Source organism: Balaenoptera ricei, chromosome 3 (genome assembly GCF_028023285.1).
Source record: "Balaenoptera ricei isolate mBalRic1 chromosome 3, mBalRic1.hap2, whole genome shotgun sequence".
Lineage (NCBI taxonomy): Eukaryota > Metazoa > Chordata > Mammalia > Artiodactyla > Balaenopteridae > Balaenoptera > Balaenoptera ricei.
In genome coordinates, this window is record NC_082641.1 from 55,733,475 (window position 1) to 55,757,954 (window position 24,480).

General features: G+C 39.4%; 1 protein-coding gene and 1 long non-coding RNA gene across 4 annotated transcripts in view; one reads left to right on the forward strand and one right to left on the reverse strand.

Moving 5' to 3' along the window:
- The window catches only part of LOC132362282 (uncharacterized), a 32,878-nt gene extending 17,134 nt beyond the window's left edge, over window positions 1-15,744 (reverse strand). For 2 of the 3 annotated variants that reach the window (XR_009502324.1, XR_009502325.1), the window contains exons 1-2: window positions 15,062-15,744; window positions 12,360-12,456 (exon numbers count right to left, since the gene is read on the reverse strand). This is a non-coding gene — a long non-coding RNA (uncharacterized LOC132362282). The remainder of the gene's footprint in view (window positions 1-12,359; window positions 12,457-15,061) is intronic. The other variant, XR_009502326.1, reaches the window with a different exon arrangement.
- The window catches only part of SLC30A5 (solute carrier family 30 member 5), a 28,592-nt gene continuing 19,360 nt past the window's right edge, over window positions 15,249-24,480 (forward strand). The window contains exons 1-2 of the mRNA XM_059916523.1: window positions 15,249-15,627; window positions 23,700-23,822. Of these exons, the coding sequence (XP_059772506.1) occupies window positions 15,542-15,627; window positions 23,700-23,822 (209 nt within the window). The 5' untranslated portion in view covers window positions 15,249-15,541. The remainder of the gene's footprint in view (window positions 15,628-23,699; window positions 23,823-24,480) is intronic.

A 24,480-nucleotide genomic window follows, 5' to 3' on the forward strand; every position in this document is an offset into this window, starting at 1 on the left:
TCTGAATATCTTTTCTCTACCTCGTGGCTTACATTACTCATGGCTTCTGCTAGTTCACGGTTCTACGTCCTCTTGGCACCTATGTACTGCCCTCCATGGCTGGGGGGAACCCAGGTCTGCTTCTGTTACCAATTGCTTGTCTCTTTCCCTTTATTGCCAGCACAGATTCTTGAGAGACAAAACTTGCTTGGTTTAGCTAACAACTATAGGCCACCTTATAGGTCTCTAGCCCAGTGGTTCTCAAATGTGGGTATGAAATCACCAAGAAGGTTTATTAAAACACAGATTGCTCAGCACCACCCCCAGAGTTTTCTGATTCAGTAGATCTCTAAATCTCTAGTGGGATCCAATAATTTGCATTTCTAACAGATCCCCAGGTGATTCTGATGCTTCTGATCTAGAGATAACACTTTGAAAGTCCCTGCTGTAGCTATAGGTTGATGGTCCTGGAAAAAGATGCCCTTCAGCTGTAGGTAGGGAGATAAGTGATATGATTTAGAACATGGCCACCTATAAATAAGGACCTTACCACTGCCAGTTTCCTCAGCAATAGACTTTGGACAGAAAACTTTTAATATGGCCTGTGGACAGGCAAGCACACTCTCTGACATTTTCCCTGTCCACTCCTTTTTCTTTTTTTCTTTTTTTCTGACAAAGCAAGAGACTTTATTGGGAAAGGGCGCACGGGTGGAGGGTCCACTCTTTTTCTAAGTGAGGTTCTACCGCATTCATTGAATGCCTCCTATGTGCCACACCTTCAATGTATTACCCTGGAGATACAAAACCAGGTCATTTTAACTTATAATAACCAAGGACTCAGCTAAATCATTTTAATAACGTAAAAATCAAGATAAATGTTTGGGTTCCCTTTTGAATATAAAGACACATCAAAAGAAAACTACAATAGCACAAGAAACTCTACTCGGTACTCTGTAATGGCCTATATGGGAAAAGAATCTAAAAAAGAGTGGAGATGTGTAAATGTATAACTGATTCACTTTGCTGTACACCTGAAACTAACACAACATTGTAAATCGACTATACTCCAATAAAAGTTAATAAAAAAAAGAAAACTACAGAAATTCTAGCATTTCCTTTCCAATCATACTGTGATAGAAACAAAAGAGTAAAAGGTGAAAAAGCAGAAAAGCACATTCAAAAAAATAATTAAGTTGAAAGAATTAGTTACAAATGACTCACAGTAAAACCAAAGTATATTATGATAAAAACAAACTAGGCTCTGTGTTCTCAAAACCCAGCTGCACGCAGTCAGGTAAGTACATCTGAAGAGGAGGTGTCCAGCAGATCTGCTAGAGGCAGGAAAAAGCCAGATATATACAAGTTTTAGAAAAGGTCACATTTAACCAACCTGTAAAGTGGGTGCTGTGAAGAATAGTTTGTACTGTTTTTCCTTGACAGGAGAACCCCAGAAGATCAGGCAACAAACCTACCTCTTTCCCTAGTCATTCCAGGTTGCAGGGACCTCCCTTCCCTTTTCTAGCTTTTTTGCAGCACTCACTGCCTAAATTAACCGTGGATTGTGTTGTGTTATATCGTCCTCTAGCGGTTTCAAAAATTTCTCATCTCCCTTTTTTAAGGGTAGTATTTATCACAGGGCCACACAAACACACGGTGCTTAACAAATGTCTATTAAATGGACTAAAATGAGTGACAGAGATCCTACAAAACAATTGCAACCAGATAAGATGACCTATCTCAGCTTCCCTGGGAGAATGAGTACTCTCCCAGGCAGAAGTATTTCAGGCTCAGGTTACTTATGCCATCACTGACTTTCCTTTAAAATAGATGATACAGGGACTTTTCTGGTGGTGCAGTGGTTAAGGCACGGCTCTCCCAATGCAGGGGGCCGGGGTTTAATCCCCGGTCAGGGAACTAGATCTCACATGCATGCCGCAACTAAGAGTTCACATTCCACAACGAAGGAGCCTGCCTACTGCAACTAAGACCCAGCACAACCAAAATCAATAAAAATATGTTTTTAAAAAATAAATAAATAATAAAGTAGATAATGCAGTACAGTTTGCCACTGCCTCTTGTACAGTTTCAAGAAAATCCAATGTAACTTTGGAAAGTACGATAGCCTGAGAGCGCAAAAATTCCAAAAATGATAACTACAAGTTTTCTATTGATAAGAACAAATACAGGGTCTTCCCTGGTGGCGCAGTGGTTAAGAATCCGCCTGCCAATGCAGGGGACACGGGTTTGAGCCCTGGTCCGGGAAGATCCCACATGCCGCGGAGCAACTAAGCCCATGTGCCACAGCTACTGAAGCCTGTGTGCCTAGAGCCCGTGCTCCGCAACAAGAGAAGCCACCGCAGTGAGAAGCCCAAGCACCTCAAAGAAGAGTAGCCCCCGCTCATCACAACTGGAGAAAGCCCGCGCGCAGCAGAGAAGACCCAACACAGCCATAAATAAAAAATAAATAAAGTTTTAAAAAAAAAGAACAACTACAACAAGTGTTTGAAGCTGGTCTCTATTGCAGAATATTGTGACCAAAAGGCACTTCGGAGTGAGCCTTCACCTCTCAGTCGTGTTCGAATAACACCTCACTGAATAAGGAAACTATGTAAGTTTATAGCTCATTAATAGTTTGTTTTTTTTACCCAGCAAAATGAATTTGTTTGGAAATAGCAGAGGAATTGCAATTTGTGACGTGCAAACCATAGGCAAGTCCCTCCTTAATCTTTCTTTTGTGTCAGCTTGATATATTGTGCGTTTGGGTTTTGATTTTTCTATTTATTTATTTATTTATTTATTTATTTATTTACTTACTTACTTACTTACTTATGGCTGTGTTGGGTCTTTGTTGCTGAGCGGGGGCTACTCTTCATTGTAGTGCTCGGGCTTCTCGTTGCGGTGGCTTCTCTTGTTGCAGAGCACGGGCTCTAGGCGCGCAGGCTTCAGTAGTTGTGGCATGCGGCTCTAGAGCACAGGCTCAGTAGTTGTGGCTCACGGGCTTAGTGGCTCCGCGGCATGTGGGATCTTCCCAGACCAGACCTCAAACCCGTGTCCCCTGAATTGGCAGGTGGACTCTTAACCACTGCGTCACCAGGGGAGTCTGGTTTTGATTTTTCTTTTTTCTTTATGTATCTATTCGCCATTCAGTAGGTGTTTATTGTTCTGCTATGTGCAAGGCACCCTGATGTCAGTTTGGGGAGGAGCTGGAGATGCAAATGAGATACACCCTTGCTTTCAAACTGCTTACCCTGTAGAGAGAAAGCAGAATACACACAGAGAGTGAGAGAAAGGGAGTTTAAGGAGTTCAAGAAAGGACAAGTCTCTTCTGAAATAATTCTTTTTAAATGTATGGCACCTGTCTTTCACTCCTGATTGAAGACGGCTCAACAGCAAACAAACCACAGCAAATCAATAATGACCAAGAGCTGATATCATCGTCTATATTGAAACTGTGACTAAGGACAAAAGATCCCATTCCTGTTCTTCAGATAACAAAAACACCACTGGATTTCAACCCACGAAAAAGTATTCGCTCAGAAATTTCTGGCTTTAAATTACCTTACCAGGTACCAATGGAAAAAAAAAAAAAATAGCTAAGATATTGACTCTGCCCTGAGAGAATTTATCACATAGTGGGGAAACCTGTTTAGGATTAGCAATCCCACGAGGTATCAGAGCTGAGATCCTCTGAATGACTCTCCACTTAAAGCTCAGCTATTTTTTTTTGTTTTTCTATCAAAATAATTTATAGGGCTTCCCTGGTGGCGCAGTGGTTGAGAATCTGCCTGGCAATGCAGGAGACACGGGTTCGACCCCTGGTCTGGGAAGATCCCACATGCCGCGGAGCAGCGAGGCCCATCAGCCACAATTACTGAGCTTGCACGTCTGGAGCCTGTGCTCTGCAACAAGAGAGGCCGCGATAGTGAGAGGCCCACGCACCGCGATGAAGAGTGGCCCCCGCTTGCCACAACTACAGAAAGCCCTCACAAATAAACAAAGACCCAACACAGCCATAAATAATAAATAAAATAAAATAAAATAAATAAAAATTAAAATAATAATAATAATTTATAAACATCCAGGTGTTAGTATTGGGATTGGGTTTTTTTTTTTAAGTCTTATCTTCTTCGCTGGAAGAAAATACTGCAAAACATTTGTTGACAAAGGAATGGTATGTACAGAATAAAACAAATCCTACAACTCAGTTTAAAAATACAAATTGCCCAATTAAAAATTGGGTGAAATACTCAGATAGACACTTCTCAAAAGAAGACAGAGAAATGGCCAATAAGCATATGAAAAAGTGCTCAACTTCTTATTAGTCTTCAGGGAAATGTAAATTAAATGAGATAACACTATACATCTATCAGAAAGGCTTAAAATTGAATGATTAATACCACCAAACACGGTGAGGATGTGGAGCAACCAGAACTCATACATTGCTGGTAGGCCTGTAAAACAATACAGCTACTTTGGAATAATGTGCGGAATGTTCTTAGTAAACCGGAACATACACCTACTCTGTGACTCAGCAATTCTACTCCCGAGAAAAAAGAAGACACCTGTCTACACAAAGACTTGTACAAGAATGTTCCAAGCAGTTTTATTCATAATGTCCCAATACTGGAACAACCCAGATATCCATCAATAAGAGAATGAATAAACTTTGTTAACTCATACACTGAAAAGTATCAAAACACACAACAAGAAAAAATAATAGGCTACCGATATATGCGGCAACCATGATGAATCTTAAAAACATTATGCTGAGTGAAGAAGCCTTACTCAAAAGAGAACACGTTGCAGGATTCCATTTATGTGATGTTCTAGAATAGAACTACTAATCTACTCTATGGTGGAAAAAAAAAGAAAGTAGTTGTTTCCTCTGTTAGGTGGCGGTGCAGACTGTTTGAGAAGGGACATGAAGGAACTTTGTGGGGTGATGGTAATAGGCCGTATCTCGATAGCGGTTTGGGTTACGAACACATACGTATTTGTCAAAACTTAGCAAATGTACCGTTAATACGTGTGCATTTCATTGTTCATAAATTTTATATCAAAAGACAAAATTGGTAAGCAAATATTGAACTTTAGTTAATAATATACATGCTGAAGTATTTAGGAGAAGTGTGTTGATGTCTGCAATTGACCTTGAAATGCAGCTAAAAATATAATAGAGCAAATGGGTAGGTGAACAAACACGTGACAAAACAAGCATAGTGTAAGTTAATAGCAGAACCTAGGTCTCAGACATGTGGGTATTCATTGTAAAGTTCTTTCAACTTTGCTGTCTGTATGTAAATTTTTATAATAAAAAGTTGGAAAGGACAAAAATAATTTTAAATACTTTTTAGAAGTAGAACATTATGGTATAAACATTGATTATAATAAACACATGAAATAAGTATATCTATGTAAATTTTAAAAAATAAATTTATTTATTTTTGGCTGCATTGGGTCTTTGTTGTTGGGTCTTAGTTATTGCACGAGGGTTTTCTCTAGTTGCAGCAAGCGGGGGCTACTCTTCATTGCAGTGCGCGGGCTTCTCATTGCGGTGGCTTCTCTTGTCGCAGAGCTTGGGCTCTAGGTGCGCGGGCTTCAGAAGTTGTGGCACGTGGGCTCAGTAGTTGTGGTTCACGGGCTCTAGAGTGCAGGCTCAATAGTTGTGGCACACAGGCTTAGTTGCTCTGTGGCATGTGGGATCTTCCCGGACCAGGGCTCAAACCCGTGTCCCCTACATTGGCAAGCAGATTCTCAACCACTGCATCACCAGGGAAGTCCCTATGTAAATATTTTAAAAAGACAATTGTAGTCAGGATTGGTATCATCATAGTCTACCTTTAAAAAACCTGTCATTATTTCATACTGGTCCATATTTCTTCACTGTCTGCGTATTTATCTTTTTAAATGACTGTGTAATAATGCACCAAAATTACTATGCCAAAATCAACTTAACTCTTCCCTTATGATAGGCATTCACGATAGAAGAGACCATAGGAAAAGACCCTAGAATGAAGGCCAGTCATCCCAATCCTTCTCTTCCCATCTCTGCCGGTTACTTTTTTGTGTGTGTGTATAGAATTTTATTTTATTTTTTTATTGAAGTATAGTTGATTTACAATGTTGTTAGTTTCATGTGTACAGCAAAGTGATTCAGTTTTATATATATATATATATACATACATATATATATATATACACACATACATACACATACATACATACATATATATATTCTTTTTCAGATTCTTTTTCCTCATAGGTTATTACAAAATATTGAGTATAGTTCCCTGTGCTATACAGTAGGTCCTGTTGGTTATCTATTTTATATATAGTAGTGTGTATATGTTAATCCCAAACTCCTAATTTATCCCTCCCCCACTCTCCCCTTTGGTAACCATAAGTTTGTTTTCTGTGTCTGTGGGTCTATTTCTGTTTTGTATATAAGTTCATTGATATCTTTTTTTTTTTTAATTCCACATATAAGCGATATCATATGATTTTTGTCTTTCTCTGTCTGGCTTACTTCACTTAGTATGATCATCTCTAGGTCCATCCATGTTGCTGCAAATAGCGTTATTTTTATTCTGCCAGTTACTCTTTATATGACCCTGTCTGGGCAGGTTACCTATCTCACGTGTCCTCAATCTTCTCATATGTTAACTGAGGTACTGAGACTAAAAGAACTCAACAGCCCCTGCCTGCTGTGCACTTTGTGCTTTGATAAGAGTGGTACCTAGTTTTTCCTTTACTATGAATAATACCGTTACGAATATAATTTTAGAGTACTACTTTTCAAGTTATAAAAGTAATTAATATTGAATGAATGAAATGCAATTCATTATGAAAAATTAATAAAATGTTTAAAAGTTCAAACAAAAAAATTAAAACCAAATTCCTTCTGCCCAAAGATTATTGTCAACATTCCAGCGTGTCTCCTTCTAAATCAGATTTGTCCATTTTTTTAATGTTTAATGATTTGAACATTTTAAAAAGGATCTGATTATGCAGGTTGGGTTCTCCAGGTGCAGACACTGATTTGGAATTTGCATGCAAGATACTTGTGAGGAATCAACACCTACGGGAGTGGAAGGGAAGCAGGACTAGGAAGAGAGAAAAGTGGAACTTCAATCCAGGCTCCACGGAGCCTCAACCCCAGGATGTGCTCTGGATTATATATGATCTATCAGAGTTGCAGAGCATTGAGACAAAATAGTCAGGCCCTGTAACCCCGCCTCAATCAGCCATCCATTACAGGCCACCCTAGGAAGCTGAGGCACGTCCAGGAGGAGTTGAGAGCTGAGGATTGTGAGCTGACAGCTGGACAAGTCCCACCTTGAAGTGGGATCTGGGACACACACGTCTGTGCCCACCACAGCATATTTTCTGTTTTAATTTGCATTTCTTTCACTATTAGTGAAGTCCTAAAAATGGATTAAAGTACAAATCTAACCATGCTTTAACACATTTCCAATCTAATGTGCAACCCTGACTCCACATAAGGAGCCACTGAAGGATTTGGCATCCTGAAGTGCCTTTAAGCCCGGGTGCAGTGCTACAGAACAGACAGTGATGAGGCTGGATAGGAAGGGAAGGATAGAACCAAATTAAGGAGAGAGGAGAGAGGTCGAAACTTTACATAGTCTGGGAACACGGGAGTCACTGAAGGCCCCTGAATAGGGGGATGGTGTGACAAGATGGCAATCCATCACAGTGATTCTACCAGAATATGTCAGCACAACAATCCAGCCCTACCTGACAACAGATGACTCTTCTCCAGCCAATCTTGCGGGAGTTTGACCTTTCTGACTTCTTCCCTGTCTAGTTTTCACTGGCCAACCACCCAGCCATCATGAATACGTTAAGGTGAAAGACTAACGTGGGCGGCAACAAGTGGTGGTTCAGAGAATACAGAGAACAGCGTAGAAACTATACCTGAACATGATCCAGGCAAGGAACGCAAGGCTGGAATTAGAGTCAAAGTAATTTCCTTAATATCCTGTTTATAAATTTATTTTTTAATATCAGCAAAAGACAATTCCCTTAAGAGAAAAATTAGAAAGATCAAAAAACAATTTCCACACTCTTGAAAATGAGGCAGAAAAGCCAAGAAATATGTCAACAGATGTTCAAACTCAATGGTGAAAAAATTTTTTTGTTTTAATTAAAATAGCAATGAGGGACTTCCCTGATGGCACAGTGGATAAGACTCCATGCTCCCAATGCAGGGGGCCCGGGTTCCATCCCTGGTCAGGGAACTAGATCCCACATGCACACCACAACTAAGAGCTCACATGCCACAACTAAGGAGCCCACGTGCTGCAACTAAGGAGTCCGCCTACCGCAACTAGGACCCGATGCAACTAAACAAATAAATAAATATTTTTAAAAAATAAATTAATTAAATAGCAATGATATATAATTTTTAACTCATAAAGTTGCCTGAAATCTCTGTCCTTTTATTTTTCTTTGGGGGTATGCAAAAATGCAGGCAGCATGAACCTCAAGTTTGCATCACTTTGCCTTGCCTCTTCCACCCCCAAATCCCATGGGGGTGAGGCATGGCAGCCTAGGTGGCTACTAAGCATGCAGCTGAGGGTTTAGGAAACCCCAATCTTTTAAAGAAGCTGCTAGCAAACCTGCCCAACCTTTGTCCTAGAGGGAGGCATTATCTTTATTATCCTGAACAGCAAACAAATCTTCCCTCTGTTCCAGAGGGAGGTATTATCTCTATCTTCCAAGGCTGTTTGCTGTACAAACATCTTTGAAAACACAGTCTAGAGCAAAAGCTATCAATGCTTCTACTCAGAAGACATGCAGAAACACAAGAGACCCATAAAGAATTGTCTTCCAACAAGTTTCTTTTTTTAAGTTTGTTTTCCACAGTGTGTTGCTACCAGTTAAATTTCTAATCACTTTGAGAAGAAGGGTAACAACGTGTTTTCCTCCACTCTGGGATATAATTGGTAGTGGCACATAGTAGGCTTTCAGTGAATATTTCCTTTTTGATTACTGGGTATATGAATGGATGAATGGCAAGATAAATTCTTGAAAAACTTGGGGCTCAATTATAATGAAACTTCAAGATCCACTGCAAAATTCTGATCTGCTAGTTGAAAATGTCTATCAATTATTTCCCTCCATCTCCTCATTTGCATTCTCCTGATCATCCTGTAGATAATTAGTGTTTTGCATTTTTAACTGCCCACGTTTAATGTCTGCTAAAGAAATTACACACATTAGAGTCTCTAACTGCTAAGAGCTCAAACCTTTAAAACTATTCATCTCCCTTTATAGCTTTGCAGTTGTATTGTGAAGCCCAGTATCTCCCTGAGAATTCCAGGGTATACACACCTCCATTTTGCTTCCTACCTGGTCAGGATGGATAAGGAGTTACTGAACATTGTCTCGTTTTCTTTTTCTACTTTCAAATAGAGGATAAGAATATGTTTGGCATCAAGTGAAGTCATCTGATGAGGTTGGGGTAGCTTTCTCCACTACGGTGCAACATTTTAAGAGTTGATTTTCATGAGCATCATACTGCCCCTCGGTCTGAAAAAATATGCAATTACAAAATCTTTTAGCTGCTTATTGCTACTGAAGGTTTGCTGCCATATCACCTGTACCATTCAGTGATTTAATTACAAACAGCAACCTCCACTCTGACTAGTTCAGGCAGGAATTTATTAAGGGGCATTGGGTACATCAAAGAATCTCTTAGAGGAGCATAGAGCCAGACTCTGAAGCTAGGCAGCCAAAAACAAGGTCCAACCATGCCATGAAGGCCACTCTGCCCAAAACACCACTGCCAGTGCCACTTATCACCAATGACCCCCAGAAATGGACCACAGAAGCTCTGCCACTGCTATTTCCAAAGTACTGGATCCTTTTCCAGAGTAGAAAAATCAATGCCCCAACTTCCTGCTCCTCAGCTGAAGTCATGTCACACCTGGATATGTCTGACTAGTGAAACCCAGGTCACATGCCTCAGGCTGCATGCCCAGCTGCAAGGAAGTCTGGGAATGTGAGCTTTTTGGTTTCAACCTTGGGAAGGTAGAACATATAATGTAGGAAATGATCAAAATATATGTAGTCTTGTAGTGGACATTATCATCAGTAAGTCCTTTGCCCATATCCCCTTGACCCTTTTCGCATTTTTACACATGCCAAGAGCACTCCTAATAGCCAGCCAGCACTTTCATCTCTTTGTTGAAGAACTGCTCCCAAAATAGCCTTATACTATGGTCTGAATATTTGTGACTCCCTCAAAATTCACACGTTGAAATCCTAAACCCCAATGTGTTGGTATTAAGAGGTGGGCCTTAGGGAGATTATTAGGTCATGATTTGGATTAATACCCTTAAAAAAAACGACCCCAGAGAGCTATTCACCCCTTCCACCATGTGAGGACACAGCGAAAAGGCACTGTCTAAAAACTAGGAAGTAGACTCTCACCAGACACCAAATCTGCCAGCACTTGACCTTGGACTTCCCAGCCTCCAGAACTGTGAGAAATAAATATCTGTTGTTTATAAGCCACTGAGTTTACAGTATTTTTGTTGTAGCAGGCCAGATGAACTAAGACACCTTACCCCAGATCAGGACCCTCTGAGGTGGGACTTCCACAGAATCCAAGCTCCCCAGTGGGAGTGAACCTGATATCACATCGCTGCTCACCTTTCTTTCCTGTCCCACTTTCCCACACTCCTACCAGTTTTTCCTGGGAACACTTACTTTCACACAAATCCTCATCTCAGAGTTTGCTTCTGGGAAACCCAGCAATTACCTAGAATTGGACCTAGCTCATGGTAAGCACTCAACAAGTATTCATTACAAGGAAGGAAGAAGGCACTAAGTTGCTACTCATGACAATTTCCACCATATTCTCTGATCCAGATTCCTGGAGGTGGCTTACAAAACAGGCCCTCCCCATCGGGTTCTCTTACATCATTGGAACAGGCATCACTCACCCAATCAGGAAGAGAGGAGTAAAACAGCTGACACTGAGGTGCACTTTGCCCAGTTAGTGGGGAGCCTTGCCTTACAAATTACATAATTTTGGACAATTTACCTAACCTTTTTTGGGAGCCAGATTTTTCACCCCAGGGAAGAGAGATACAAACATAGAAAGGGCAAAGTCTAGGATAAAACATCTAAGATTGGACTGTACTTGAAGGTATCAGTATGAACTTTTGGTTTCTGATAGATAATAAATAGAAAGATATACCTATGTACACACACACAGACACACACACACACCTAGCTGAGCATATATAATTCCTAACTCTGTCCACTGAGAAGTCAAAGAAGCAATGAGTACACCAGCAGCAATGTGATATCCAACACCTAGATCTTGGTTTTTGTTTTTGTTTTTGTTTTATTTAAGTATAGTTAATTTACAATGTTGTGTTAATTACTGCTGTACAGCAAAGTGACTCAGTTATACATGTATACATATATGCATTCTTTTTCATATTCTTTTCCATTATGGTTTATCACCGTAAGAGTTTCCTGTGCTGTACAGTAGGACCTTGTTGTTTATCCATTCTGTATATACCAGTTTGCATCTGCTAATCCTAAACTCCCAAACCATCCCTCTCCCTCCCCCCTCCCCCTTGGCAACTACCAGTCTATTCTCTATGTCTGTGATTCTGTTTCTATTTCATAGAGAAGTTCATTTGTATCATATTTTAGATTCCACATATAAGTGATATCATATGACATTTGTCTTTCTCTTTCTGACTTACTTCACTTAGTATGATAATCTCTAGTTGCATCTATAGACCTTGGTTTCTAAATACCATTCTCCTCAAAAGGAACCAGAGCTCCTTGGAGAAATGGCTAATTCCAGAGCTAAGGCAGTATATAATAAACCTGGAACATCTTATACCAGAAAGTATGGAAATTCTGAAAGAATGATAGGAATATGTCAAAATGGCACAGGAACCAGCCAAATGGTTCCCACTGGCTAAATTTGGGACAATTTTAGCATCAAAAGAGTGACAGCAGTTGATTATAATCCGTTTAATAAAATAGGAACCCATGAGCTCATACTAAGATAGATAGATAGATAGATAGATAGATAGATAGATAAATGGTAGGGTGGGAGGGGACAGGAAAGTTTTACCTGACAGTAGAGGGTCAACTAATAAATGTAGAAGAGATGATGGAAGGGATTATTAGCATTTGAAAAACTTTATAGTAATAATTGTTTTGGTCAAGGAGCAAAAATGGATACTAATACAAATGAGTGAAAGTGTGATCAGAAACAGAATCTTGACATGGTCTCAAAGTATCTCCAGACAAAATACTTATTCATTAACATTACATTGAAAAATCTGGCAGATGTCTTCTTATCAAATGATAGAAGTTCACTTTACCAGTTAATGAGAGCAGTCAGCATCACGTGCCTTCTGATATGATGCACTGAGAGGAATATAGAATCACTTCTGTGTTATTCTTGCCAAAAATGCATACCTAGAATCCAATCATGAGGAAACATCAGACAAACACAAACTGACAGACATTCTGCAAAGTAATTGTCCCATTCACTTCAAAAACATCAAGGTCATGAAAAAAAGGAGAGACCATGAGCTGTTCCAGATAAAAGAAAACTAATGAGACATGGCAATTAAAAGCAATACATGATCTTGGATGAATCCTGGACCTATAAAAGATTGTATTAGGGAAGAAAAATGTAAGATATTCCTCGAGGATCATTTTAGCTCCCAATGTCTCCATGAGGTTTACTGCGGCTTTTGTTGGACTGCACCATTTCTCGACTTCTCCTTCTGCCCAGTTATGTTTCCTTTCCCTCTCTTTTACAGTTGCTGGTCCCAAAAGCACTCCTTGATAAATATCTTGCACATTAAACTCCATCTCAGAGTCTGCTTCCTAGAGAACTCAACCTGAAACAAAAAGAGTGAGTAGGATCTTAACAAGCAAAGGTTGAGATGGTATGCATTCTACACATGAAAACTAGCCTGAGAAAAGTCTTGTATTAGAAGAGAAACAGCGTAATTGAAGGGAGAAAAGGATGACTGGAATCCAGAGAGCAGGAGGCAGTTTGATACGAGATGAAGCTGAAAAGATAGGTTAGGGCAAGCCCATACAGGATGCTGTTGGCCATGTTAATGATTTGCGTTTGTTGTAAGAGTAATGGAAAGCCACTGGAAGGCTGGAGAGTAGAGTGGGGTGGGGCAGGCAGTGCACGATAAGATTGGCGACTGGAATAGGCTACTGTTACTGTGGCAGAATGTGGAAAACAGACTGTAGAGAAGGGAAAGAGAGAACTTGGAAAGACTAGTAAGGAGGTTACTGTAGTTGTCTAAACAAAACATGATGGTCATCTAAACTAGATAGTGGAGATGAGGATGGAAAATTTTGGATTGATTCAAGAAATATTGAGAAGGTAAAAAATGACACAACTTGGTGATGGACTGGATATAGACCATAAGGAAGGGGAGGTGTTATGGTTGACACCTGCGTTTTGGTTTGCTAAACTGAATAAATGGTGTCATCCAATGAAGTAAGAAACACTAAAAGAGGATCAGGTTTAGCGGAAAGATCATGAGTTTTGGACATAAAGAACTTGAGCTTCCTCTGACAACCAAATGTGGGGTTCTGGAAACCAAGGAAAGAGAATGTTTCAAGAAGGAGGGAGAGATCAACTATGTTGAAAGCTATAGAGAGAAAAGGTAATATGTAGCTCAAAAATATCCACGAGAGAGCTGCTTCAGAAGAATGGTGAAAGTAGAAGCCAGGTTGGACCGGGTTGAGAAGTGAGTAGGAAGAAAGAAATCAGAGACACTTTTCCTTCCACTGCAGAAAAACAGGAAACATATTAGCCTAAAAGAAAAATGTCCTAATTCTAACCAAATCAAATATCAACTGAATTCAAGCTCCACTGGGGATAAAAATTAATCTCAATGTATACATGTCATTTTACCTAGTTCTCTGAACTCCAAAGGAATGGAATTAGCTCTAGAAAAACATAATAGTTAGTTGTTACCACTGCCATTTGGGTTAGAAAATAGCAATTCTGCAAAGAAATTGCTACCAAAAAAAAAAAATGCTACAAAAAAGTCACTTCAAGAAAGTGAAGCAAGAATGTCACTTTTTGTTAGGCTTTACCTGATCTACTCCACTGTAAGTCAATGATTATCACCGAATGCAGGCAAAAGATATGGACATTTCTGTACAAATTCAATAAGCAAACAACCTGAATTTAAAACCCCAACATACTGATGGAGTATTGTATCTTTGCTCTCTTCTTTGCCTCAAACGGGAGAATACGTATCTTTAGCTTTTAAAGTTCATGCCTTCCTCTGTGTTCTACACATAGGATACATCTTCCCACAATGCTTTTCTCCCATATCCAAAACCTTATCCAAGTTCCAGATCAGCTTCTAGCAGTGAGTCTTTTCTGGTTATACCCATATCACACCTTATTTGGGAATCCTTAGCATTTGTGCCTTTAACGTGTAATGTTGCCAACTAGGTCTTGCTCTCAAATTGCTAAATATTTTCCAGTAGCTTATGAAGTCCCAGCAGGCAGAGACTATGACTCCTCATTCTCTTATATGTTACCAAAAGTCTTTATGTACATTCGAATTAAGTGGAGTATTGTAAACTCATCATAATTTACACTGTTCAAAACCCCATTTTCATCTCCATATCCCAGTCCTCAAATTTCCCTATAAATAATAATAATAGCTAACATTTATTGATTACTATGTATCATTCACTGTTATAGACACTTTCCATATATTAACACATACAATCCTCCCAACAACCCTATGATATAGATATTACTATTCTTACTTTGCAGATAAGAAAACTGAGGTACAGAAAGGCCAAGTGACACAATTAGTAAATGGCAGATTTGGGATTCAAACCAACACAGACACAGGAGCCCACCTTCTTAACTTTTTAGCAACAGACAAATAACTCTAATAAAGCCTGGTACTACCTGCCTAGGTTTACTGATATGCAAGGATTAAGTAACACAGTTTAGGAGCCAGAATTTAAAAGAAATTCTATTCTATTTAATCGCAAGTTGTGCATTTTCTATGTCCCCTACCTCCGCTCCAGAAGAACCCGCTGTATTCCTGATAGCCCATAGGTGGCGCTGCAGGGACAGGTATGTGCTCAGGCCTCGTCAATGGGAGGAGCTGATAGGGGGCGAGGATTCCATCCGTAGCCCAGCGGTAGGAAGAGCCTTAGGAAGGGGAGGGGACGGCGAGTGTTGCACTGTGCGCAGGCGCAGGGCCGGGCACTCCCACGAGAGTGAGGGCTGCTGGGCCCGATGACGTGGCCTGGCCCCGTCCGATCCGGTGAGCCTCCGGGAAACCCGGCGGCGCCGGAACTGTCCGCGGCCTAGTACGGACGCGCGTGTGCTTGTGAGCCGGAGCTGGGGACAGCGGCAGCGGGCAGGTCTCGGGGACCCGACGGGGCCGCTGGCATGGGGGAGTGACGCGCCTGCGCCCGGTGTTCCGCGGCAGCGGCGAGACATGAGGAGACCCCGTAGCGGGGGCAGCGGCGGCGGCTCCTGATCCCCGGGATGGAGGAGAAATACGGCGGGGACGTGCTAGCCGGCCCCGGCGGCGGCAGCGGCGGCCTCGGGCCGGTGGACGTGCCCAGCGCTCGGTAAGGGACCGATCGGGCTCCCGCCTCCGGAGCCGCTCTCTCCCCACGCCTGCCCGGCCGCTCCGGACACACGTTCCCCGGCCGCTGCCCGGACCCTCCCGGGTGCGCGCGGGGCCCGGCGTCCCTCCCGTCCGGCTGACAGCCCGGAACGCCCTCCTCGGTTCCGTACTCCCTCCCGCTACAGCTTTCATTGGCTCCGCCGTTCCCCGCTGCAGAATGAATGCTCTAAGATCCGGGAAGGTTCTGCTTGAGTTTCTGGTTTTCAGGGCAGACCGTTAACCTTAGAACTGCCGGCCAGTTCACGTGAGAGGTTTTTCTGACCTATGAGAAGCATTTCTGTTAGCTCTTTCTCCCTGAAATAGTAGTTTGGTGATGCTTAACCTTTCTGATGTCTGCCTGCGTAAGTTAGAGGAAGGGTCACCATCATCTCTTCAGGCGAAGAAACCAAAGTACAAACAGATGAACTTTGATGTTCAGGTTAACCCCGCAAAACAAGAATCCAGCCCGCCATCTAGTTTTTCTTTTCCTTTCTTCGCTTATTTTGTTTTATCATTAAGTAAGAAATGTGTGCTCATTGTCAAAATATTCAAACAGTACAGCAATTCGTAGAATAAAAAGGAAACAGTCCCCATTACCCCCCTCCCCGCAATGTTCCCACGAACCCCCAAGAGGTAAGTAATTACAGTGATCACTTTCCATTGTGTCCTTCATGACCTGTCCTAATTTCTGAGGTAGTGTCGCAAGATGTATAAAATACGGCCCAACAGTTTGGTTGGAACTGGTTTTCATTGCCTTTATATTTAATAAGGTTAATGAGATTAGTTCAGTGTTTTTTGTTCTTGGATACCTCCTTTGAGACATGGTTGTTTCGGTAAATTCTTTGGAACTGTAGAAATAGCATTTCTAACATAACTATTTTTGTGTGAAATGCTGGAACAGAAGTTAAATCAGCTGCATTTTTTGTAGTTACAAGTTTAATTTTCTAGTCTATTTTGAGCAACTCATTTTGTAAAAAACAACGCCTATCAGGTATTATTTAGTGAGACGTGACAACTAAATGCAATAGGTGATTCTGGTGTAGATTTAATAGTGAGGAAAATGCTGTAAAGGATAGTACTAGGTCAGTTGACAAAACTGGTATGTGGACCATAGATTAGATAAAAGTATATCCATTTTAAATTTCCTGTAGTTGATAACTCTACTGATTTCATAAAAGGAAATGGGCTTAGGAATACAAGTAGTTAGGGGTCAAGGAGCAAGATGTATGTAACTTACTCTTTAATAGTTCAGATAAAAAAAAGTTTGTCTTTAGAGAGAGATAATAAGGCAAATAAGGTAGTATGTAACAAATAGAAAATCTAGATGAAGAGTGTACTATTCTTGCACCTTTTCTGTAACTTGAAATTATTTTTAAATATGTAATACAAAATTTTTATTTACTCAAGAGCTCATTATCTTAGATGTGGTCAACAGTCCTTTGCCATCTTATTTTCATTATTTGCTTAGCAGAGCTGCGCTCCTATTGTAGTTCATTGCAGAGTCAAATTCAACTCAGGACTGGTTGAATTTTGAATAGATTCCAGGTTGCAAGAGTTTTCCTTTATGTAGACTAAAAATCAAAGTATGGTTATAACCTGCAACAAAAGCTGATTAACAGATCCTTTAATTGTGGATATTTTTATTACTGAATTCACAAATATGAATTGTTGTAAATGTTTCTATGTTGGCTTCAATAAGTCCTCTTTGCAGGAAAGGGCAGAGGGTGACAGCCAGCATTTATTAAGTACTTCCTATGTTCCAGGTACTTTGCATGCAGCATCTCACTTAATCCTTACAACAGCACTACAGACTCATTAGTTGCATCCTTGTCTCAGATCAGGTAACTGGGACATAGGAAAGTAATTTTCCCAAGGTCACACACCTAGTAACTAATCTGGGAGTCAGTTACCTCAGACTTCATTTATAGCGCCTTCTACACAGTGGACACTTAAATATTTATTGAATGTATCAAGCTTGAATTACATACACTGAATTTGTTTTTTTTAACTGGAGAACTGTGAGCTGCTACAGTGGGCAAAGCCCAAGAAACAGGTTTGAACCCAAACTCAAATTTCAGTAATTTCAGATTTAAAGAACCAGAGATTTTTCTAACCCTTCACAGAAAATACCAGTGATACTTTTGATGAGACTAGTTAATGGCAGATAATGATATATAAGCCATCTCAAGTACTAAGGGGAGTTGGATTGGATCCCGCTAAGTTGCCCAAAGCGTCAGTGAGTGGCTCAGGGGCCACTGCCCCCATTTAAGAGCCTCCCTTCCTCACACCTGAGCTTTCCCCCTTAGTATGTTTTCCTCCACAACATGAACTAGGATTGTGTACTTATTAGTATATGGTTATTTGGCCTTAGCTAGTGTTTTGTCTTTAGCCCAACAGGAAGACTTCATTAATTGACACTTTAAAAATCAAAGTATTCACCTTTTAGCTAAATGTTAAAATAATTTTCCTAATTAATAATGATAAAAGATCTTCACTATATATTACATGAAAAGTCACATAACAATTTCAAAATATATATGTACAATGGTGAATACGTGAGTGTATCTAAAATAAGTGCTTGTCCATACATGGAGATGCAAAGGAAAAGGTGTGGAAGGATGTCCCCAGTTGGTCACCTATGAGGAGGAAATTGGGAATGGTTTTCTTTAAAATTTCAATAACAACCAACTACTCAGGAATTACTTTCATAATCTGTTTTTTAAAAATTAAAAAGGGAATAAAGTGTCAGAAATTTCATAATAGTAATATTGTCAAGAAGTATTATACTTAATGTTCCATATGACTGAATCTTGCCATTAAAGTGCCAAATTTTTAAGTTTTGTTAATACTTTAAACAAAAATTATTTAGAAATAATTTTACACATTGCCCCATCTTTTTAAAACAAGTATATTAAATATAGTTTACCTTTTTCTTGATGACTTCTGATCATTATGAGCGTAATCTGGTGAACTGAGCTTTTCTTCAGAGGTCCTTCCCAGTACTAGCGTTCTGCGTATGCTGCTCTCCGTACTTTGAAATTCCCCCTCCCTTTCCTTGCTTCGTAATTCTGTTTAGTCTTTTTCTTTTTTTTAAATTGAAGTATAGTTGGTTTACAATGTTGTGTTAGTTTCAGGTGTACAGCAAAGTGATTCAGTTATATGTGTGTGTGTGTGTGTATATATATATATTCTTTTCAGATTTTTTTCCATTATAGATTATTATAAGATATTGAGTACAGTTCCCTGTGCTATACAGTAGGTCCCTGTTGATTATCTATTTTGTATATAGTAGCGTGTATCTATTAATCCCAAACTCCTAATTTATCCCTCGCACCCCCCCTTTCCCCTTTGGTAACCATAAGTTTGTTTTCTATGTCTGTGAGTCTGTTTCTGCTTTGTAAATAAGTTCATTTGTATCTTTTTTTAGATTCCATGTATAGGTGATATCATATGGTATTTGTCTTTGTCTGACTTACTTCACTTAGTATGATAATCTCTAGGTCCATCCATGTTGCTGCAAATGGCATTACTTCATTCTTTTTTATGGCTGAGTAATACTCCATTGTGTGTGTGTGTGTACCACATCTTCTTTATCCATTCATCTGTCGATGGACACAGCTTGCTTCCTTGTCTTGGCTATTGTAAATAGTGCTGCTGTGGACATTGGGGTGCACATATCTTTTCAATCAGAGTTTTCGTCTTTTCTGGATATATACCCAGGAGTGGGATTGCTGGATCATATGGCAACTTTGTTTGTTTTTTACATTTTAATTTATTTATTTACTTGACCACACTGTGTGGCCTGCAGGATCTTAGTTCCCTGACCAGGGATCGAACCTGGTCCCCCAGCAATGAAAGCCTGGAATCTTAACCAATGGACCACCAGGGAATTCCCCAGCAACTCTAGTTTTTTAAGGAACCTCCCTACTGTTCTCCGTAGTGGCTGCACCAATTTACATCCCCACCATACCCTCTCCGGCATTTATTATTTGTAGACTTTTTGATGATGGCCATTCTGACTGGTGTCAGGTGATACCTCATGTAGTTTTGATTTGCATTTCTCTGATAATTAGCGATAACATGTGCCTCTTGGCCATCTGTATGTCTTCTTTGGAGAAATGTCTATTTAGGTCTTCTGCCCGTTTTTTGATTGGGTTGTTTGTTTTTTCTACTTAGTCTTTAATATACACTGAGACATCTCAGACTCTGAAGATGACTTTTGCTTCCCTAGTTACAATTAGTTACTTCCACATCTATTCCTTTAGATCTCTGCTACTTACTTGGGTCACATAAATATACTTGTTTCTTGCCTGTCTTCCTTAGACCTCAAACTCCTTGAGGGCAGGGCCTCTAATACACATTTAGTTTCTTGGATAACACCTAGAAATGCATTTAGTTGTGAGCAACCAAAGTAAGAGAGCTTTAAGCACATACGGATATATTCTTCTCACATAAAAGAAACCAGAGTTTGCTGGTATTTGTTCAGCCCCTCGGCAGTACCATCTGCGACCAGATTCTTGGTCTTTGCTCTCTGCCATCCCAAGTGTGGCTCTCATATTCAGGCTTATTATAAAATGGATGACATTTTTTAGAGAATGTTAACATGTTGATAACATTTTTAAGATAAATTTTAGATAAAAGTCCTCCTTTGAAGTCAGAAAGAATGCAGAACTAGTTCCAGCTGCATCAGGGCCTTTTATCAGGAAGAGAGAAGACTGTAGTACCTGAAACCACCCTGACAGACAGGTCTCATTAGCCACAGATGACATCTGGCACATAGTGAGTGAGCAGGGAATATTGAAGAATGGCTTAATAGCCCCATAAGGGTATACAAGGCTCTTTGCTGACCTCAAGAATTCCCAGATTGCTGTGATTTTTAATGTCCCTTTGTCAGTTTTTCCTGGTCTTTGTTTTCTCCCTCCCTGTCTTGTTGACAGTGTTGTTTTTTGTGTCCTTGCTTCTATCCTGCTGCCTTATTTTTACACCTAGTTAAGAACTTAAGGAGTGAAGCACTTGAGGTTTTGAGCTTTCCTCTCTCTACTTGATGTCTTTCATTCTGAATTCATAACTGGGTTGATGATAGTTTAAATTGCCAGAAGCTTGACTGCCAGTTATGTACTGTACTACTGCACTATCTACCTTATTGTGCTAGATATTACTGTATCACACAAGTGTAATTGTAGAATTCACATTCTTTCATTTAGTAAGCATTTGCTGAGCACGTATTATGCAAGTCCCTGGGTTAAGAACTGAATAAACAAAAGATTTCTAGCTCAAGAGTAGTATTTTTATTTGCTAATTATAAATTGCTACCATGACTGGAGTATTTAATTAACATTAATATAGTTAATTTACTTAAGTTTATCTGACTTTTTTCTCTAGCTTAAATGGGCCAAAATCGACATTAATCTTAGGTTTTAATATGCATTTTGTTTTTCATATTTAAAGATGATTTTACCCTATGCGTGGGCCACTGTGAATGTATAATTGGGAACAGTTTAGAAGATGGGAATCCTCAAAGCCTTTTGGATGAACTTTGGTTTTCTGTGTGACATATTAAAAGAGCATACTTAAGAGACGTGGACTTGACCCTAGCTAACTCTGTGGACTTCAACTTCCCAATCTGTGACATGAGAGGAATTGGACTAGAGGATCTCTAAGGTGTTTTCCAGCTTTTAAATATTAGTGTTCTGTTTCTTCTAGCATATATACATTTACTTTCTAGTAAATACCTAGACAATTACTAGAAATTTGGTAGATTTTTCATGTTGTACTGTGTGTTTTCAGCCAGTCTGCAAACAACCCAGAAACAAAATACACTCGATTTTTTTTATCATAGCCATAATTTCAATTTTATTTATTTTTTCCAATACTCTTTTTTTATTGAGATAAAATTACCTACCGTAAAATGCATAGATTTTAAAGGTACCAGTTTTCATTTTTCACAAATGCATATCCATGTAACTGTCAGCATAATCAAGCTATAGGACGGTTTTTATCACCCCAGAAAATCTGCTTGATCTTTTAAACAGAAATTTCAGTGTTTATACTATTCTACAGGTAGAGTAAGTAGGAACTTCTGTGCTTTAGGATTTGACTTACTTTATTCCACAATAATATTTTTTTTAGCTTCTTGGTGATTAATTGTCACATTGTTAAAACTCCCAGATTGCACTATTAAAAAGCCCCCCAGATTATGTTCATGAAAAGAAAAACCACTTTGTTCCAGATCTGATTTTCTTTAATATACTATGATATTATTTGGACTAAAACAAAAAATGAGCCATAGGACAGTGAAGATGTTGGAATTGCTGAGATTCATTCTTTCAAGGACTGAAATTTATTTTCATAGTTGCATCAAAATATTCCAAAAATATATATTTTCATGCCTTCTTAAGCAGATTGCTGTTTGTTGATTCAGTGCCATGGGACTTAATGATTCACACTCATTGATTTTTATACCATCCTACATACATTGATATCATTGCACATCAAATTGTTTTAACTCTGCTATTTGAATGACTTAGGTTTCCCTTAAACTTCTGTATTTGCTTTTTTGTATTTTTCTCCCATAGAGACTTCTCATTCCTGCTGGTGTGCTGGATTTGGACATCCCTTACATCTCCTTTTTAATGTATTAACACCTGTTAGATATAAACTTAGAAATTAGTCTCCTGAATGACTTGCAAAGATGATCTGTTGGGGGGGATATTAGAAGTTCTCACCTTTTTATCTCATTCTTTTTCATTTCTAATTTGTGTATGTTTTATAACATAATATCAGGAGAGTAGTACATGTTTGTAATGTACAAATAATCGGTTTCAAGTGCAAAATTTTTTTTTACTGTTAGAGCTATATGACCAAAGAAGACTACTAAGCTAGAAAACTGAGATAATTTCTTCACTGTTTTCTGATTGCTCTTTCAGGAGCTTCTTTTTCGTTTCTTTTTATGGCAACCTCATTTTTTCATGTATGAACTTTTGTTTCTTATCCAAGAATATTATTTATAGTTCTTTGTTGTTTTCTGCTATTCCCTATGATCTCTGTATCTTTTAAATGTCTTTGCTGTTTTAGTTTGTTTGGTCTCTCATTATAGGCTTATCGTAAAGGATTGATTATCCATATTTGGCCATTCTTATTGGAGTAAGGCCTAAAAAGCTAGTTAGAAGACCTGTATGGGCCTTGTCCCCTGGTGGGCTTCTCCAAAGAAGGGCTCTCCTGCTGGGAGATTGAAGCCTGGCAGTTAGGATGTTAGAGTTAAATGAGGGAAGGCAGGTGGGGTGGGGTTAAGAAGGGAAACTTCCTTTTAACCTCCATGATTTTAGTCCAACACTTCATCCCTCCTTTCCCCTTTGCCTTATGTCTAGACCTCTGCAAAGGCTAAGCTCTTGTCCTGTCATGATTTAGGAGGGATGGTTGCCTGGCTGTGCTGGGTGGGATTCTGGGGACCTAACTACCTGGCAGACTTCCTCATGATCCTCCTCTTTGCAGCTCTCCACACCCCTTCTGAGGTGCTTCAGAGTCCTGAGCCTTCTCAGGACTCTGTAGGTCAGGTCACTTCAACTATGACTCACTGCAGTCACTTAGCGAAGCAGAGGAGAGGTAAACCTAAGGCATTCACCATTCCCCCCTCCCTTCCTGTATTATGGTCTCGTTTCATGACAGATAGTTTGGTTTCTGTTTTTATTCTCTTTATTTGTTTGGAGTAATTGTTTAAAAAGCACATTAGAAAATAGTTGAGGCAACTCAATCAAGAACATTTTTATTTTTAGTTCGGCCTTTTTTTCTTTAATAGACTGTATCTGTGCATAATACGTCCATGTATATTGCAAAAAATCTGAAAGTATATATACTAAAGTGTTAATAGTAGTTATCACGTGGAGGGGTGAGTTGAGTTTCTGTTTGTTTCATTTTTTGTTTGTATTTATGGTTTTCATAATGACCCCTATTACTTGTATAATAAGAAAAAAAAGGATTACAGAGTTCCTTGTGATTTCAATGATACTGAAACTTGTTTCTGTTTTTATTTTTCAGGTTAACGAAATATATCGTATTACTATGTGTCACTAAATTTTTGAAGGCTGTGGGGCTTTTTGAATCATATGACCTCCTAAAAGTAGTTCACATTGTTCAGTTTATTTTTATATTAAAACTTGGGTGAGTGTGTCTGGTTCTTTTTTTCCTTAATGTGTTTTAATTTCTTTGAAAATCCTGTTTTAACTAAGTATCTTTAGGATATTTTACATAGAATATTTTGTGCATTTTATTCCTCCTGACAAGTACTTGATAATTGTTTTTTAAAGATAGAATACCTAAGGTTAGAGGTACCAAGAGACTGGATTTAAAAAAAAAAGGATTGTCATACTCTATTAGCTTGCCAAGACATCAGCTTTTGCTTTAGTTTGTGTTAATGAGGTTTTTGCAAATTCAATGTCTGGCTTAATAGAATCCAGCTGGATCCCCATATCTGAGTCAGTATTCAGTCTGTTGCAGTATCTCACATGAACTAGCCTCTGAAAAGCTCTAATATACACCCCTGAGAGAATAAGAGTGAAAAGGGCAAATAATATCCTAATACTTCTGTAAAAATAGTTTGACCTCAGGACTTCTCGGTGGTACAGTGGTTAAGACTCCGAGCTCCCAATGCAGGGTGCCCAGGTTCGATCCCTGGTCAGGGAACTAGATCCCACATGCATGCCGCAACTAAGAAGTCTGCATGCCACAACTAAGAGTATGCATGCCACAACTAAGGAGCCCATGAGCCACAACTAAGACCCAGCGCAACCAAATAAAAATAAATAAATATTTTTTAAAT